This window comes from Piliocolobus tephrosceles, chromosome 5, assembly GCF_002776525.5.
Source record: "Piliocolobus tephrosceles isolate RC106 chromosome 5, ASM277652v3, whole genome shotgun sequence".
NCBI classification, from domain to species: Eukaryota; Metazoa; Chordata; class Mammalia; order Primates; family Cercopithecidae; genus Piliocolobus; species Piliocolobus tephrosceles.
This window is the reverse complement of record NC_045438.1, coordinates 138,114,807-138,133,430: the sequence shown is the minus strand read 5'-3', so window position 1 is coordinate 138,133,430 and position 18,624 is coordinate 138,114,807. Positions and strand designations below refer to the sequence as shown.

The window sequence follows — 18,624 nt, the reverse complement described above, 5'->3', positions numbered from 1 at the left end:
TGACTTGCTGGTGCACACCACTGAGCCCAGCTAATTTTTTATATATATATATATTTAGAAATGGGGGCCGGAGTGGGCTCACTATCTTGCCCAGGCTGGTTCCAAACTCCTAGGCTCAAAAAATCCTCCCACCTCAGCTTTCCATAGTGTTGGGATTACAGGGCATGAGCCACCCCGCTGGCCAATTTTTTCTTTCCAACCAAATTTGAACCCTTTGTTAATTGCTCTCTTGGTGGTTGCAGCTCTTCCTTCCAAGCCTCTGAGATAATTGAGGCTCTTGGTTCTGGTTTCCATTCCAACAACCCATCCCCCACCCCCACTGGGGCATTTGCACACTCTATCAGCATAACCCAGGGATTCTCCCCTGGGATTTCCAGACCCTGGGGAGCCAGATGGGTTCTAAAATTTGGACAAGAAAAAGAAATTACACCTTTTACTAACCTCTAATAGAAATTTAGTATTTCCTTCAATTATGAATATGGGTAAAACTACCAGTAGTATTAGCAGTACCTGTGACTTGTCACTGACACCACAGCTACTTTTATGTCTCACTGTGATTGTTGTAGAAATCTCAAATATGGTTTATGCTCATTAGTATTTGAAAAGTGTCAGTAGTTTATTATACCTATTTTTAGATCTTGTTATTAAATACATTAAAAAGCAGCACATTAGTTTCATAATTTTTTAGCAGTTTGGTAAACTGTTTCCATTGGTTTCCTTTATAATCCTATACATTTTATAGGTTTTGTTATTGTTTTGTTTTTGAGACAGTCTCACTCTGTTGCCCAGGCTGGAGCACAGTGGTGTGATCTCAGCTCACTGCAACCCCCACCTCCCGGGTTCTAAGCAATTCTCCTGCCTCAACCTCCTGAGTAGCTGAGATTACAGGCGCATGCCACCACGCCATCCTAATTTTTGTATCTTTAGTAGTGATGGGGTTTTACTGTGTTGGCCAGGTTGGTCTCAAACTCCTGGACTCAAGTGATCTACCCACCTCAGCCTCCCAAAGTGCTGGGATTACAAGGGTGAGCCACCGCACCTGGCCCATTTTATAGGTTTTAAAACCTGAGGAGTACTCAGTAGACCTCTACACACTGCCAAATGGGTTTATGGCACAAAAAAGGTTCAGCACCCCTGGCCTGACTGCATTCCTTCCAAGCCTCCAGCAGAGCACCCCTATGAGTTGAGAAGGTTCATGTACTCAGACATTCATGCATCACCTGAGGTCACACAGGCAAAGGCCTGGATTATGCAGAAACAGAACACAATACTGGGCAAAATAGGTGATGGGAAATGGAATGGGGAGAGGGAGGAAAAAAGGAAGATGGGAAGTGGATTCAGAGGGAGGTGCAGGAGGCAGTTACCAAGGAACCCACTCACACAGTTGTGGAAAACTCAACCTTTATTATTACCTGCCTAGTGCAGGGGATTAAAATTGCCTCAAGCTAGGTCCATATATTAGTGTAAAAATCTGTGTCTCTCCCCCCAAAAATGTACAAACCCCAAGTGATTATAGAAAAATCAATGTGGCAGCTACGCTAGAGATGTCCAACCCCAAGGCTATGGGCCGTTGCTCCCTCTTTCCCACTAATCCCAATATTTACTCCACAGAAACATACAGGCTTAGAGAAGTTCTAGCTACAAGACTGCAGGTGGGAAGTGGGGGTGACTGAGGGCTGGGGTGGGGCTACCCCCAGGTCCAGTGTTTCAGGTGATGGAGGTGGAAGAAGCCCAAGCTGAGAACAAATCCCGGAGCAGGCATAAGGGAACATTTTCCTCTCCTTCTTGTCCTCTTCACCCCCCAGATTCTCAGCCAGTGGGGTCCAGTGTGTGACAGGGAGAGAGAAGCTGGGGGCGCAGCCACCTCTCCAGGAATCAGTGTTGTCCAGTGGGGCCCAGGTGCTCCAATGGGCCATGTCCAGTGTCTATCCTATATTTCCCCCTACCCTTCCCCAAGGGATGGCTAGAGGAGGTTGGAGACAATCCCATCCACAGGGCCAGCTGGGTGGGTGACAGGGGCTTCTGGGAAGGAAGAACCGCAAGGGGACATGAGAGCGTGTCCAGGAAGGGGAGAAGGGGCATCAGCTCCCTAGGTGGGCCCAGCCCACCTGCAGTCTCACTGCCTCTATTAGAGGTGATGGGCTGTCGGGAGGGGAAGGGCAGAGGTGCCATTGGGTCCTCTTGTTTTAGTGTCACTGGCTTCCCCTGGATCACTCCCTGAGGGAGGGGCAACTGGATGTGTGCTTCACACCGTGTTGAGTGCATCCTCTGCCAGGAACCGATGCAGCTGGGAAAAGGGTGGTCGCTGCTCAGACTCCCGGCTCCAGCACCGAAGCATCAGCTCATATAGGCCCTGCGGGCAGGCAGGCGGCCGGGACAGGTACACCTGCATTGTGGCCGTGTGGATGAGAGGCAGGGAACAAATATTCTTTAGTCTCCAAGATGACAACTGCCCCTTCTGTCCCCCACCTTGGACCCATATTCCTTCCCCTCCATTCTGACCTGCCGGCCCTGGTCCCGGAAGAACTCCCCCGCATTCTCGATGACCTGCTCGTCGGTGAGCTGCCCAAAGGGCTGGGCCCTGCAGAGCATCAGCACCTCCCACAGGGTCACGCCAAAGGCCCACACATCACTCGCAGTCGTGAACTTCCCCTGGGGTGCAGAGAAGGCAGCAAAAACAGACAGAGACATCAGGCAACATAGACCCTCCTCCCTTCCTGTTGGAAGCCCCAGATCCACTCTGGGCTCCACTCAGGCCTGATCCCTCCCGACGCCAGGCTCTCCACTCTGCTCCGCTGGCCACCTTTTTCAACTCCTCTCCCTCAGGTTCTGCCTTTCCTCTCCATGCTCTGGTCCTCACTCCAGGGCCCTGGCCCACCTCTTCCTTCTGCTAGTCCTTCCTCTCCATCTACCCCCACTTTCTGGTCCTGACCCTCAGTCTCCCTACGCACCCCCTTCTGTCTCCAGCTTCCTCCCCCTACCTTGTCTCTTGAGCTCTCTGCCACCCTGTCTCCAACCCCAGTACCCACTCTTGGCTCCTGGACTCTTGCCCATCACACTGCAGCTCCTGCTTTCCCCAGTCCCTTGGGCTAGGAGAACCTCATTTTACAGATGAGATTCTGTAAAATGCAACCCAGAGAAAGTGCGTGACTGATGGAGACCAGGGCTGTGAGTGGCGGCCAGTGTTTTCCCACCTGTCCTGCCCCAACCTGGCTGTCCTCGGGCTGCTCACCATGAGGATGCATTCCCAGGCCATCCAGCGGATGGGCAGCACTGCCCGGCCCTGCACACGGTAATAGTCCCCAGCATAGAGGTTCCGGCTCATGCCAAAGTCTGCGATTTTGATGGTGAAATTTTCCCCAACTAGGCAGTTCCGCGTGGCCAGGTCGCGATGTACAAAGTTGAGTGTGGCCAGATAGCGCATGCCGGAGGCGATCTGGGCTGCCACATGCAACAGCATTGGGTAGCTGAGAAAGGAACCGACAGAAGGTCACTGGGGGCAGCTTCGCAGATTCCCATCCAGGAGAGGAGAGAGAGCCCACTCCCCAGGCCCGGTTGCTGTGTTTCCCCATGTGGAGGTGGAATGCCCATGTGAGGCCAAGGGTCACTTCCCTCTCAATCTTCCAGGCCTAGCCAACCCTAGGGGGCTCTTCTTTTATTGTGCTCCCCAATCTGGACTCAGAGGGGAGTGAGGGTGACAGAAAGCAGAAGGGACATCACGGCAGGGCCCAAGTCCCTTCACCACTCTTGCGTAGTCACCTCCAGCCTTTCTGTCCATGTTCCTGGGTTAACTTGTCACACGTTCCTTATCCCAGGCCCTCCTGGAACCTCTCCCTGCCTTCCTACCCCCATGCTCCCCTCTTTTCCTCGAGGCTGAAGCAAGGGGAGAGGAGGAGACCCCCTTGGGGAATTCTCAGCAAGGCCCAGCCTGGGTAAGCAGGTACCTGATGGTGGGCCCCTGTGCAGCCTGCCCATCCCCAGGGGCCCCCTCAGCTGCCTTGTCCTCCAGCTGGTGGGCGCTGAGGAACTGGTTGAGGTCGCCGTTCTCCATGTAGTCAGTAATCATGCAGAGGGGGTCGTCCTGCACACACACGCCCAGCAGCCGGATGATGTTTGGGTCCTTGAGCCTCGACATGATCTTCACCTCTTTCAGGAAATCATTCCTGGAGAACAAGGAGAAGGTGAAGAGGAATGCCCAGTGGGCGGCCTGCACCTTCCCCCGCCCACCTCCTTCCTCAGGTGGACCAGGCGTCCCCACCCCCAGCGTACATGCAAATCCCCTCCCAGAAACGCCACCCCTCTGTTGAGCTCTGCCATTGTTCTCTCTAGGTGGCTCCCCACTCTTCATGGCCTCCCGTCCCTTCTTCCAGATGCCATCCCTGGTCCTCACCTGGCATTCTTGGTGGCATCTGGCCGTAAGATCTTGACAGCTACCAGCAAGGGGTGTCCCTTACGCATATTAAGGGGGCAGTCAAGACTGACCAGATCTTGAGGGCTGTCGACCTCACACAGGTGCACCTGGAGAAAGAAGTTCGTTTGCTAGGTGATCACAGGGTCAAATGGATTAACATGGTCACAAATGACTAAGGTTCCTGGCCAGGGGAATGTGCAGGCATGGCATCAGAGCACCCAATAGGCCAGACACTACTGATGGCTGGGTAGGCACCCTCCTTACCTCCCCAAACTGGCCCTCGCCAAGCTTCTCTTTGAAGCGGAGCCTCGATCGAGGGAAATCCACTCTGGGGGGCCCATCCCCGACTGCCCCTGGGGGCAGTGCAGGCACAGCATAGGTGTTGCCCCCGGTGACGCCCTGCAGGGTAACAATGTCAGCCTCGGCATAATGGGGGACGCTGTTCTGGGGAGGTGGGGGCAGAAGCGGGGCGCCTGGCTTCTCAGGCTCCATATAGTCCCCACTGTAGGCTGCAGGGGTGAGGGGAAAGAAGACAGGACGAGGCATCAGGAACAGCCCGAGAGCTATAGTTCCCCACAGCTCAGCCTCCCGGAGGGCCCCGTGTCTCCCAGTCGATTGAGAAACTGGGTCTATGCTGTATCTTCCCAGTATTCCATGCACCGACCTCAAACCAGGAAGACACTGGCATGGGATGAGTTAGCTATTCCAGAGGTTTTCAAGGCAATGAATATGGTTGAGCAAAACTGTCATAAAGTCTTAACTCTTTAGGGTCCCCCTAGGGTCTCTCAGGAGACCATGAGATAAATCTTGGCTGGAAGAATTCTTCCCCAGGAATTCTCCCACCTCAGGATGGTCCCAGCATCCAGGCACCCTCCACCTTCCAAACCCTTGTCCCGTTCACCACAGCTCCCTCCCCTTCACTTAGCTGCTCTCCCATGGCTTCCGCCTGGCTCCTCCTGGGGCCAAGCCCTCCCAGCCCTTTCAACCCAACACACCAAGCTCAATGACAAGCAGAGACAGGCACACAGAGAGGAGGGAGGATAACAGCTGCTCACAGCTCCAACACAAGTTGTCTACAGACAAGAGAGGAAGCAGAGCTGTCCCCTCTTAGCCCTGGGGAAGGGGCCACAATGAGAAGGCAACACCGAGGAGAGGAGGGGCAGACGGAAAGGGTCGGGGCGTGAGCCTTCACCTTTGGGACTGCAGAGAGAGGACACATGTGGGGGAGAGGGCAAGCGCCGGGGTGAGAGCCCTCCTCCTCACAGCTCTAGAGAGAGCAGAGAATAAAGGAGGAGTTAAAATAGTCTGGGGCCACCACAGCAACCTCCTGTCTAGCTCTGGAATGCCGAAGAGATGGTGTGGAAGAGGAGGAGGGAGAAGAGCTGGGGACCAGTAAGCTTTCTACTCCTCAGCTCAAGGGGGGGGGGCTTTAAAAAGAGCAAGCAGCAGCAGAGATGAGCTAAGGTCACAAGAGCTTCCTCCTTGGGAGCTCAGGAGAGCAGAAGAGGCTACAGTGGGGAGAGGAGGAAGTGCAAGGTGTGAGGGCTTTTCCCTGCCCCAGTAGAGGTATGGGGAGCCTGGCGGAGCCCAGGGGCAGAGGGGCTTACCCTGGGTGTTGGTGGGTTTGGCCCAGGTGGGTGTGGGGGGGCCCGGGCCTCGAGGGGGACGGGCGTAAGTGGCCAGAAGGAGGCGGTAGGCTGGATTGGAGAGCAGCAACGCTGTCGGGAGAAGGAGGAGGGGAAACACGGGGAAGGGATGAGACTCAAGGCTAGACAGACAGGGAGACCTTGAATAGGGCAAGACCAGGACTGATGGGATGACTGCATTAAGAGACAGACAGGATAAAACAAGGATCTGCAGAGTGACGGATGGCTGGCTAGATAATGAATGGATGGACAGATGGGATATATGAATAGATGGATGGATGGTAAACAGATGTTTTGTTGGATGGATGGATAATAGATGGATAGATGGATGATGGATATGAGTGGGTGGATGGATGGATGAATAGATTTATGAATATAGACAGAAGGATAGATGATAGAGGATTGATGGATGGATGCAAGGGTGTATGGCTATGGAAGGAAGGATGGGTGATGGAGGATGGATGGATAGAAGGAACAAACATGGTGAGTCTAATACAAAGCAGAGGGGCCAGGGAGACACAATGAGAGGGTACAACAAAGAGAGATGTCTGTGGGACACAGACAGGATAGGAACACGGGGGACTGTGGGTAATACATGCGGAACTCTTGAGAGAGACACTACATGATAGGGACAAAGAGTGATATAGGCAGTAACCAGGGGCACGGAAAGAAGAAAACAAGTGGAAACTGGGGAAGACAGGAAAAAAAGAGAATGGGAAAGGGTTACAGTAAGAAAACAGCAGAGAAGACAGAGGTACGACTGGAACAAGGCGAGTCTTACCAGAGCCATTGGGGACACAGGGAGCGGAGTGGGGCGGATTCCCACGAGGCCGGGGCTCCTGATATGGGGGTGGCTCTCTAGGACCTGGGCGGTTGTTGATGAGGATAGTGTCCCCAGGAACAGAGAGGTGAACCGTCAGCTCCTCTTCCAACACCCTCCGTTCAGCCTTGTCATGGGGATGGGAGGCGTCACCCGTGTTGCTCAGCACACACGGCCTGGCCCTCTGCTGTGTCCATCCCTGCGTTGCCTCCCTCAGCCCTCACAAGAGCCCTACAGCTGTAGATACTATCAGCACCATCTTTAACAAGTAGAGAAACTGAAGCTCAAGAGCATGGAGGTAACTTCCCTGTGCCACAATGAGATTCCAGCCCTCATCTGCCCAGTCCATAACTATCAGCCTTTTTGTTTGTTTGTTTGTTTGTTTGTTTTTGGAGATGGAATTTCGCTCTTGTCGCCCAGGCTGAAGTGAAATGGCGCGATCTCAGCTTACTGCAACCTTCACCTCCCGGGTTCAAGAGATTCATGCCTCAGCCTCCCGAGTAACTGGGATTACAGGCATGAGCCACCATGCCTGGCTAATTTTGTATTCTAGTAGAGATGGGGGATTTCACTATGTTGGCCGGGCTGGTCTGGAGCTCTTGACCTCAGGTGATCCTCCTGCCTTGGCCTCCCAAAGTGCTAGGATTACAGGCGTGAGCAATCGTGTCCAGCCATCAACCTTAATGTATATTACTGCCATTGGACTCCAGCTGGAAGACATGGCCTGAGGTGTGCCAGACATCTTCCCTTTGCCCCTCCAGCCCCACTCTCCGCCTGTCTCCACCCTGCTTCTGCCCCAAGGCTGACCAGTGTAGACTGCACCAACAGGCCTGGTTTGGGTTGGCCAGAGAGGAGCCCAGCAGGAATTTGGGGCAGAAAGTGAAGTCAGGGCATCTCTTCTCCCAGGCCCTCCCTGATGGGTAGGCACGGGCCAGCTGCATCCCAGGACCAAAGTCTACTGCCCCTGTCAAGGCACCCTCTCCACAGACTCTCTCCTCTGGGTCGTGGTATTTGCCGCCTCCTCTCCACTGAGCAGACCCGGGACTCGGGAGCAGCCCTCCTTATGAGCCCCATCCCCTCTTTGACATGGTGTAAGTGGTCTCTTTACTAAGCCCTCCTCTTTGAATGCTAGTGGGCTGTGCCCTGCAGGCCCCATTGGACCATGGCTCGTGCTGGGGCCTAGCCTCCCCCCACCATTCCACGGGCCGCAGCTGTGCCCACCTTGCTGAGGAGCCTGCGCCAGTGCAGCCGCCAGAGCATGAGGGCAATGATGAGCAGCAGGAGCAGGATGATGGCCACCAGGCAGCCGATGAGGATTGCGGTCGGGCTCCCCTCGGCCTTGGCCACGGGCTGCTGGCCCCTGGGCTCCAGCTCTGGCGGAGGCAGCAGGGTCAGCACCATAGGAGGGTCCCACCCTAGCCGAGGGGGAGGCCCAGGGAGAAGGGTGCAGAGGGTCCACACACCCACCCAAGACTGCTCACCCAAGCTGCTGAAGTTGGTGGGAGGTGGGCCAGGTGGCCACCAGGGGGCTGGTGGGAAGGTGCCTCCCAGTGCAGGAGAGGAATTGTTCACCACATCTGGGGACAAGGAACAAAAAGAAAGGAGGGAGGTAAATGAGGAGGAGACCCAAGGGAGGCAGTGGATTGCTGTGCAAAGGAGCAGAAGCATGGGTGATTCTCAATAGACAACCACTGACCAGTGGGGGTTGGGGAAGCAGGGTCCTGGAAGTCCCCAGCTGTGGTGGGTGTTAACCCTATAGTTGCTGGATTGTGGGGAAGCGAAGGACAGTTATCTGGACGCTTAGAGAAGAGGGTATTTCCCAACTAATACAGAAGTATTTCAATATTTTAACAACCAATACTGTCATACTAGCTCAGTAACAGTCATGGGCGAGGGGCTGACAAAGGAAAGACGGATATGCAGAGAACAGGAGGCAGAAAGGGGCTCAAGCTATTTGGAGTACCCCTAATTGAGAAGTTTCGGTGGGTGATGGGTGGATATGATGCAAGGAATGAATATTTTGGGGACACTGCAGGGTTAGGAATGAAATCAGTTGTCAATTTCAGGGACTTACCAGAGATGAAAGAGATTTCGCTGAAGAGTAACCAGGGCCCCGCAAAGAGGAAGCGGCATTGCAGAAAGCGAGCCACACGGCCACCAAGGGGCACTGAGACAGCCCGGGCTCTGGGGTCCCCCAGGTTGCCCCCCAGGTTGTGGCGCATAGGCTCCCCCTCCCAGGCCATGGCAGGGCCACGCCGGAAGCGACATTCCACCCCGCCAGGCAGACGGGCTCCCAGCGTGTGCATGTTGTTACAGTGGACCTGGGGGGAAGGGAAGAGGGCACAAGGTCAAGGCTAAGAGTGCTGGGGGCATCCCAACGGCACCACCCATGGCTTCAGAGCCCTCCTCGAGAGCCGGACTCACTCACCTGCATGGCCTGGAAGGCCCTCAGCCGGTCAAACTCAAACTCCATCTCCACGTAGCCACTGGAGAAGCTGTGGTTGCTCCATCCCACATAGTCATAGCCTGGCCAGACCCGTAGCTCCTGACTCTTCCTAAAGTCATCCAGCCCCACCACGCCATCTGCCAGCTGGCCCAGACCCCCATACTGCAATCTGGAGAAGGGACCAAGGAAGAGGAGGTTGGAAGGGAAGAGGGTCTTGATATCCAGGCACTCTGCCCCGTCACCCCCTGGCACAGTTGCCTGGCAAGCCTGGCTCTCGTCCACTAGTCCCGTTCCCACCCCACCCCACACTCATGCAGCTGGCTCTTCTCTCCTCTCCAGCCTACCCAGCTGTATCACAGGCTCCAGCCCTACCCCAGCTGTATCACAGGTGCTTTGCAGGTCACATCCAGCACACCACCACCTCTAAGGGGCACCGTTTCAATCTGTGATGTGCATATTTATTGCAGCAATTTCCAACCATGTGTGTTAGCAAAGAGGTGCGTTTTTTGTACAGTGTCATATGGGCTAGTGGTCACCCAAGTCCTACCCTTTGAGGTCCCACCTAACCCATGCCTCTTCTCAATTCTTCCATCTCACTCCCCACCCTACTTACCATCCCCCCTACACACACACACACACACACACACACACAGACAGACACAGAGTCCTCCCTCCCACCTCCCACCCCAAACCCCACGTCCTGTAGGGGTCTTTCTTACCCGCCCATGGTATGTCCATCATAGGTGGAGTCGTTGAGGTACACAGCCTCAGATAAGTACATTGTCTGCCCCACAGGGGCGGTGTAAGACAGGAGTCCCTCTGGGGCAGGGTGAGAGGATGGGGATCAGAGGCACGAAGGCTCCATCCCCCATCCCTGCATCAGGCCTGGGCAGGTTTCTGGTCCCTTCTCATCTCTCCACTGGCACATTGGCATGGAGGAGACAATGCTGGCTAGCCCCCTCCTCAGAGTGACAGTTTCCCAGCAGGAGAAAGGGAATCCTGGATGCCCATTCTCCACACTCCCCACCCTGCACTCCCCTGCTCAGGAAACAGATTCCCAGGGAGCTGGGCCACTCACCCCTCCAGAGGCAGCCATAGAGCTCCACCCGCAGACAGACGCTCATGACCCGGTCAGCCCGGGGGTAGAAGCGAACCAGTCGGGCAACCATGGGGGGCCCAAGGTCCTTCAGCACTACTCCCTCAGGGTCCTCATTGCCTGAGATCACCTATGGGCCAGGAAACGGGGTGGGTGGGACGGGGTCCAGGTCAGATCTTACTTCCCAGCCACCAGCTGCTCCCTGGCCCAGCCCACGGTGGCCACTTAGAGACCCGTGAGGGGTGGCACCGAGCACACAGCACTGTGGGGCGCAGCCAGGCATGGGTGAAATGAAGATCTGCAGCTGAGACCTCTGGCCCTCTTGCAGCTCTGATGTTCTGTCCTCAGACTCCAGGCTCAGCTACCCTCTTCTCCTTGTCTGGCTCCATCCATTTGTCTCCCAGCCTATCCTCCCATTGTGCCCAGATTCTCCTCAATCCTCACAGCCCTGCACCCCTGCCTCAGCTTCCCCTTCATTTCAGCCCGTTCCCTCTGTTCATTCAGCAGAAGGTGGGTGAGTGCCCGCTCTGTGCCAGGCATGTTCTCAGTGGTGAACGTCACTCCCCGCCCTTGCAGGACTGAAATCCCAGCAAGGGAAACAGCTGCGAAGAACAAGAGGCAGGGTGTATGGACAGAGCAGTGTGGTGGGTGGCCAGAAAAGGCTCTCTGAGGAGGTGACACCTGGCGGAGAACTGAATGGAGTGAGGGAGAGCCTGTGGTTATTTGCGGGAGGAGCTTTGCAGGCACAGAGAAAACGTCCGAGAAAACGTCCGGAAGCTGTGGGAATGAGCCCTGGCTTGTTCCAGCAACAATGAGAAAGGCGGTGTGGCCAAGGAGGCTCAAGGAGCACGTGATGCAGGCAGGAACCAGGTCAGGCTGAGCATCCTGCACCAGCTAGGGGCTCAGCTTTTGTTCTGGCAGAATGGAAAGCCAGCACAGGGGTGTCAGCTAGGTGTGACGTATCTGATTTACATGCTTTAAGGTCCACTTGATGCAGCCCCCAGGTGGAAATTTGGCTCCAGGCAGAAAAGGGCAGAAGCAGGGAGAGCCATTTGGCATCTACTGCCCTCAGTTAAGCTGGAGATGGTGGGCGGGTGGCCTAGGGCAGTAGAGGTGGAGTGGTGAGGAGTGACTAGACTCAGGAACACTATGGAGGTAGAACGCACTGGGCTGCTGATGCTTTGGAAGGAGGTGAGAGAAAAAGAGGAATCAAGGATATCATCTTAGCTTATAGCCTAGGCAACCAGGCAATGGTGATACCACTTCCTGAGCTGGAGAATGCCAGGGGAGGCGCAGGTTTAGGTTGGGAATGGGAATCAGATTTAGCTTGGGAAATTAAAGGTTCGTTTGAGATGCCTATTAGACATCTAGGTGGCTGGCTACAATGCTTGTAATCCCAGCACTTTGGGAGGCTAAGGTGGGAAGATCGCTGACCCCAGGAGTTCAAGACCAGCCTGGGCAACATAGCAAGACCCCATCTGTTTAAAAAAAAAAAAAAAGACATCTAGGTGAAGAAGTCCAAAAGGTAGCCAGGTTTGCAATACTGTTTGGAGCTCAGCTGAGAGGCTTGGGCTGGCGATTATAAAAACTGGAGAGTTGTCAGTGTATAGGTGGTGTTTAAAGTACAGCTGGAAGTGAGGAAAGCCAACCTCCTCTGGGTGCTGCCTCTGCCAGCCTCACCTCCTGACCCCAGCGGTCCTTCCAGTCCATCCAGCGGCGACCATCCCGGGAGTAACGCAGCCGGTAGCTCCGGGAGAACTCCTTGCCCAGGCCCCCAGCATGCCGTCCCTGGGTGCCCACCAGAGCCACCAGGTGCAGCCGTTGTAGATCCACCTGCAAGTACTCCTCCTCCTTGGGAAACACCGACCCTGCGGGGCACCAGGCCCCATCCCCGTCACTGCTCTCCAACCTGAGAGGGTGAAGAGGGGCACAGAGAACATCTGGCCCGAGGGCTGCCTCTATCTCCAGTACTTAAACCCCACTTCATTCGCCCCTCACACTGCAGGGCTTTCACTGGCATGGGCAGAGGGGTTGGAGGGGAAGTAGAGGTCCCGGGGCTCCCCTCGGGGCAGCTGCAGGTGTGTCAGGTGTGCCAAGTACCTGCTGTGGCGGGCGGCAGTGGAGTCTGACCAGGAGCTGGAAGCAGAGATGTCACTGTCCGGGATGGTCCGGTCCTGCATGCCCAGGGCATAGCGGCACTTGGCTGAGTAAAAAGCAGGCATGTAGCAGGTCAAGGCCCCCAAGTCTCTACCTCCCAAGCCCTGGCCCTCAGGGACCCATGATTCAGTCTCCTCACCAGGATCAAAATGTCCCTTCATGTCAGCATCTCCACTTGCCACCAAGAGCAGCAGCAGTAAAGATGAGAGGGCCCCTGGCCCCATAGCTCCTGATCCCTCGGGCCTAAGGGGGTGGGGGCAGCATCTCTGCAGGGGATAAAATGGGTGGTGGGTAAGTTAATCAGGGGACTGAGTCATAGCTGACAGCAACAGACAGAATGGGCCGCTTTGGGGATAATAACAGTAAAACAACAACAACAGTCATTGTTTAACAGCATCAGCTGTATTTTTAGAATGCTTCCCCTGTGCCAGACACTGGCCTAAACCCTTAAACAGAATCCATAATTTTATCTTCACAGTCACTTCATAAGGTAGATACTATTACTATCCATATTTAACACATGAAGAAACTAGGGCAGAGATCAGTTAACTTCCTGAAAACACATTTCTGCAATCAAGAATGGGCAAAATATCCCCATAGAAAATGGCTTAGAATAAACAAGTGTGCAAAAAATGTTATAACACACACAACAGGAAAAGCTTTAATAACTATAATAAACTAAGGCCTCTTAGGAACTGACAAGAAAAAATATATAAGTAACCCAATAAAGAAACAGCCAAAGAATTTGAATAGTCATTTCACAGAAAAGCAAAGCCAAATTGCCAACATTTTTTTTAATGGTCAAATTCACTAGCCTCAGGGAAATACCACGCAGACTGACTAGATATTTTTTTAAGGCTATAACATATAAAAGTGGTGGAGGGTGAAGAAAAGGGAGGCACCATGCTCGATGGCAGAAATGTAGTGTTATCCTCTATTAGGAAAGGGATCTAGCAATGTCTATTATAATTTAAAAAGCACATCCTCTTCAACCCAGCATTCCCTCTCCTAACGATCTACCCAAATGGGGAGACAGAAGTACCAGGAAGAAAGAACATATGTGCAGGGCTGGGTCTGGTGGCTCATGCCTGTAACCCCAGCACTTCGGGAGGCTGAGATGGGAGGATCACTTGAGGCCAGGAGTTAGAGACCAGCCTGGTCAACATAGCGAGACCCATCTCTTTTTTAAAAAAAATGAAAAAGAAAAAAGAAAGAAAAAAAAGAAGATGCTCAAAGATGTTTATTATGGCACCTTTTGTGAGACATAAATCCGTAAGATATGTGAATGCCCACAGGGGACAGGCTGGAATTAAAAAATACTAATAATAAGGTTTATGGACTACTCTGCAGCTATGAAAAGTAACAAAGAGGCAATAAATTCCTAATTTAGTGTAATTTCCTTGTGTATCTGTTGAATATGAAAAGCAACCTACAGAAGTATAAAAAATTATCCCACCTTTTGAAAACAGAACAAGCACCCACGTTTGTATATATACCTGTGTGTATGTCTAGAGGTAAATAATATATAATAGAATATAACAATAGAATATAATATAACACGAGTTAACATGAATGGGGCAAAAGAAAAGCAAATAAAAAAAGACAGGTTGATTGTACTATTTTTCTAGATCCTATAACATAAATGCATTTATGTAAAACCATATGATATGTAAAACAATATGAAATTCATTTTGAATTTTAAAAAATAAATGTCCCAGAAAAGGTTGGGCAATTCCTTGTTGAGGATATGATAGAATTAAACATCAGATAAGCCTGGACCAGCTGACCCTGCTGCCCTCCCACATAGGAGTCTAGAATTCTAAGAGAAGGGCAGAGGGGACCCCAGCACCTTCCAGTCTTACTGTCCCCTAGAGCCCTCTAGGCCCAGGGTGGTCCCTGGACCATCAGCAATACCTGGAAGCATGGAAGAAATCAGAATCTCAGGCTCACCCTTGACCTGCTGAATCAGAATCTGCATTTTAACACAATGCCCAGGTGATCTGTGCCCATTAAAGTTTGAAAATCCCTACTCTGTTCCTCAGGCCCAGGAAGCTTACCCCACATAAAACAATTCTAAATGGCATCTCCTTACAAACCCAAATAACTACTCTCCCCTCCCCTGCTGCAGGAGAAGCTGTCCTAACCTGTACTGGTCCCAGAGCCCCACAGTGAAGTCTCCAGGCCCTAGAGTCCTGAGGGACTCGACTGCCACCTCTTATCAGGTTCAGGGCATCTTGGGCCCAGTTATCCCTGTTCTGCCTTCCTGAGACCCAGACATCCAGTCCCCCCAGTTCCCACTTCCAGAAGGTGGCTGCCTCTGAGGGAATGAGGAAAGGCTGAGTTGCCTTGGAGATGAGGGCGGGTCTAAAGACAAGGAAGGCAGGTCACCCCAGGAGGTAGGAGGAGTGGGGGATACTCCCCCATCCCTTTGTCCTCCTTCAGCTGCTCCCACAATGCACTAGGGCAGGAATGTAAGAGGCAGCTGAGACCCCAGAGCTCTGAAGCAGCAGCTGAGGGGGATGACTGAGTTGTGGGGGGCACTCAGTTATTAAGGAGAGGCTAGAACCAGAAGGCATCACGCCTGGTCCCTTAGGGTCCAGCGCTAGGGAGCAGGCTGCCAGAGTCCCAGGAGACTGGCTCAGAATTCCTGGGTGCCACTCTCCACCCCCACCTCTCTCTGGAACAGCGGGGCTCTTGTTCCCCTGAGTAACCTTCATGCCTATCCCAGATGAGTCATCAGAGCCACACAGAGCCGAGAGGAGAGGAGCCCGGGGCACAGACACAAAGGCAGGCAGAGGATAGGAGGCAGGCGGAGACAGATCGAGAGCCACAATGCAAGAGGTAAATAGAGCAGGCTCAGAAACACGGGGCACAGAGCCAAGCAGAGGAGCACAGAGAAGCACAGAGCCATCTGGGCTCTCCATTCTCCAACACCCCCAGTCACCTCATCTCTCTCCACTGGGTCTTCAGCCCATAGTCAGAGACACAGAGAGCAAAAGAGGACAGGCCCAGAAGACCTTCCCCAATCCCACCGCCTCCCACTCCATTACAACCAAAGACAAACCAGGGGCCAGGCCACCCTGCCTCAAGTCTTTCACGCTCCTCTCCCAACCCCCCATGTTCCACTCAGACAACACCCACACAGCTCTGTATACACACACACACACACACACACACACACACAGTGAGCCACAGAAACTTACTGAACTGGCTGTAAACAGCGAGGCTAAATGTGGCATGCACACACCCCCCTCTCAGTGTCTCTGACAACCGTCACAGAGTTTCTGAGACAGAGCAAACACAGAAGCTCATGCACCCATCAACCTGTCCACACCTTAGCATTCCTTCAAGTCCAACCCCATCGCTCAGTGAATAGCCACTTCAGACACCTGTGAACATGAAATGACAGACACTACACGCTCCTGTGACCAGAAGACAGCATGAGACACACACGCCCAGGCCCTTGGGCACAGGATCCCCAGAGGATTGGGGCCCAGCCTCTAACACACACGGGTGACCAAGCCAGAGGGATGTCGAGGGGGCAGAGAACAGGTGGACGCTGGGTGGGAAGAGTGGCAATAAGGACAACCACCTTTCCCTGCCTTTCCACTCTCCTTTCCCCTGTCTCCACTGCACCACTCAGTCCTGGACACACTCAGTCCTGGGCACACCTACAGGCCCTCAGCAACAGCCAGCGAGCTTGGCGCCAGCCTCTGGCTGCTGGAAGTACTGGGAAGAAATGTTGTCAGGAGCCAGGTGTGGGGGGTGGGACCCTGAGGATGGCGCTCACTGGCAATGACATGCTCTCATGCCAGAGCCAACTGACCATCCAGCAGGGAAGAGTGGTGTCACTGGTGGGTTACAGTGTCAGTCCCTCTTTTTGCTGGACTGTGACCAGGCTGACCAACGGGGTGTTGGCTGAGCGAAGGCTTAGCAGTCAGTAGATGCCCGCAGGGACTGGCCAGGTGGAGGGCAGGCCCTGCTCTCCAGGCAGTGGATGAGCTGACGCAGTGGGGCTGCGCAGGAGCATCTCCTCCCGGGGCTCAGTACCTCCACACTGAGTGAAGGGGGACTTCCCTCCATGCTGGAGGCTCAAAACTCTTTCTGGAAGGTCAGGGGCTTCACCTCCCCCCAGCGCCCGCCCCCGGTTTTCAGATGGTAAGCCAGAGCATCGGGGAGGCGGGCAGGGAGGCTTAGAAGAGCTGGACGACCAAGCACGGCCCGGGACGTCCTGCCTCCCCCGCCCCTCGCCCGGCAGCCGCCGCCGCGCGCCGCCACCCCAAGAACCCCAGGCCTCCGCCAGCAGGGTCCGCCCGCCGCTCTCCCTACCTTTCATCGCTCCTCCCGGCAGACCCAGGCGTCCGACCCGGGAGCAGGGCCTCTTCGGCGGCAGGGCGAGGGGCGGGGGAGGCGGAGGGAGCCAGGAGCCGGGAGCGGGAGGCGCCGGCGGGGCTCGGGTGTCGGGAGGCGGCTCCCGCGAGCAGCTGTCGGGGGCCTGTTCCGGGGAGAGGAGCCAGGACTGGGGCGGCTCGGGCCCAGGCGCCGCCTCCCCCTCGCCTCGGCTCCCTCCCTTCCTCCTCCCGCTCCTCGCTCTGCTCCCTCCCCTCAGCCTTCTCGCCGCGCGTTCGGGCTCGCCGCCCTCCCTTCCCCCTCCCGGACCCAGTACTCCCGGTGGCTCCCACGCCCCGCGCCGCGCTCCAGGCCCCTCTCCCGCCACGCCCACCCCGTGCGCCCGCGCCCGGCCCGGCCTTCCCCAGGTAACCCGCCCGCCGAGCCCTCCAGGGCGCTCCCAGGCCGCCCAACCGCCCGCGCCGCTGCCCCCGGCCGGCTCCGCGCCCAGCCCCCTCCACCCACTCGCAGCCCAGCCCCGCTTCCCAAAACGAGAACCTCCAAAGCTGGCGCCCCAGGGGGCCGGCTGCAGTCCCGCTCAGGGCCCACGAGGGGAAGACGCCCCTCCTACTTCTGGGCTCGGTTCCTGGTGGGAGAGGCGAAGGGGAGCAGCCCCAGGGCACAGAGGAAGAAGCAGGTTCCCACAGGCTAGGCCCAGCCCAGCTGCCGGAGTTAGCCCAGAGAAGGGAACAGGGCTCAGGTCTCAGGGCTCACCTGTCCAGCCAGGCCCCAGACAGCTCTTCTCACTCCACCAACCTTTGCTCCTCTCTCGCAGCCTGTGCGCTCCCGCCCCTACGACCCAACCTGGAAGGCCCCAGACCCTGAGGGCGGGCCCACTCTCTTCTAACCCCTTCCTCTCTAACCTTCTCCTCTCAGTTCTTCTCTCTGCAGGGCCTTCTCAGGGACCCGGGGGTCCAGACGCCCAGGCCCTGATTCCCCTGGGCTCCCAATGGAGTGGAGTCGGAGGGGGACTCAGGAGTCCTCAGGACAAGCCTCCCTCAGGTCCAGCCAGCTCTGGCCCTGGTGAGCCGGAGGGTCTGATCACTGGCCAGAAGAAGACAAAAATGAGGCCAGGACAAAGTTGGGTGGTCGGGAGGAGGAAGAAGAGGAGCAGGAGAAGGATGGAGGCACAGTAAAAATCACACACAGTCAAAAGGAAGGGGACCAAGAGACCCAGGGAAGATGACACAGTGACAATGAGTAGGCAATGCAACTGAGAGAGCTGCTGGGCAGAGGATGGAGCGGGACAGAACAACTTGTGGTGGGAGGTGCTTCTCCCATCCGCCCCACTCAGCACTACCTCAGCCCCTCACCTCTCTCCACACTCCCACACCCGCTCAGCACCTAGACAATGTCACGGTCACAGGAAGGTCTCACTCCACTGCACATCTCCACCCCAGAAACCTCACAGTAGATAAAAACATACCCTGCTTGCAGTCCCAGACAACAATCCCAAGAAAGAAACACGAAGTCCCAACCAGACAAGTACACAAAAGCACTACCAGGAAGAAGCTGGCCCTTGGGAAAGGCCGAGGCACACATGGGCACTAGTTCAGAAGCCCAAGGACGTTCCAACGGCTGAGGGACCTGCTAACAGACAGCCTCAGGGTCACTCGGAGAGCAGCTTCTTCCCGCCTCCATGTCCCACCAAGCCCCCAG

General features: G+C 55.2%; 1 protein-coding gene across 4 annotated transcripts; it reads right to left on the bottom strand.

Moving 5' to 3' along the window:
- Window positions 1–1,384: 1,384 nt before the first annotated feature.
- DDR1 (discoidin domain receptor tyrosine kinase 1) lies at window positions 1,385–17,404 on the bottom strand. 4 transcript variants are annotated; one of them, XM_023194438.3, is made up of 18 exons: window positions 16,906–17,397; window positions 12,716–12,842; window positions 12,520–12,622; window positions 12,100–12,328; window positions 10,402–10,549; window positions 10,043–10,142; window positions 9,306–9,492; window positions 8,952–9,198; window positions 8,359–8,454; window positions 8,099–8,250; window positions 6,839–7,004; window positions 6,019–6,129; window positions 4,676–4,920; window positions 4,391–4,518; window positions 3,945–4,163; window positions 3,233–3,467; window positions 2,503–2,652; window positions 1,385–2,386 (listed from the first exon to the last, which is right to left on the bottom strand). In XM_023194438.3, the coding sequence occupies exons 2-18, from the start codon at window positions 12,798–12,800 to the stop codon at window positions 2,246–2,248; spliced, it is 2,742 nt and encodes a 913-aa protein (XP_023050206.1). In that variant the 5' UTR covers window positions 12,801–12,842; window positions 16,906–17,397; the 3' UTR covers window positions 1,385–2,245. The 4 variants fall into 4 exon arrangements, 2 of the variants coding, with proteins under 2 accessions (XP_023050206.1, XP_023050207.1); XM_023194439.1 differs by lacking the exon at window positions 6,019–6,129 and having other exon boundaries at window positions 16,906–17,071; XR_002726811.3 differs by lacking the exon at window positions 1,385–2,386 and having other exon boundaries at window positions 2,501–2,652; window positions 4,676–4,810; window positions 16,906–17,404.
- Between the last annotated feature and the right edge of the window lie 1,220 nt (window positions 17,405–18,624).

Excerpts from the sequence above, each read along its gene's own strand:
- DDR1 (XM_023194438.3), bottom strand. The coding sequence starts at position 12,800 with ATGGGGCCAGGGGCCCTCTCATCTTTACTGCTGCTGCTCTTGGTGGCA. Across the intron at positions 8,251-8,358 it reads CACCAACTTCAGCAGCTTGG|AGCTGGAGCCCAGGGGCCAG; the intron begins GTGAGCAGTCTT and ends TGCCTCCGCCAG. Across the intron at positions 4,519-4,675 it reads GCGAGGGCCAGTTTGGGGAG|GTGCACCTGTGTGAGGTCGA; the intron begins GTAAGGAGGGTG and ends TTCTTTCTCCAG.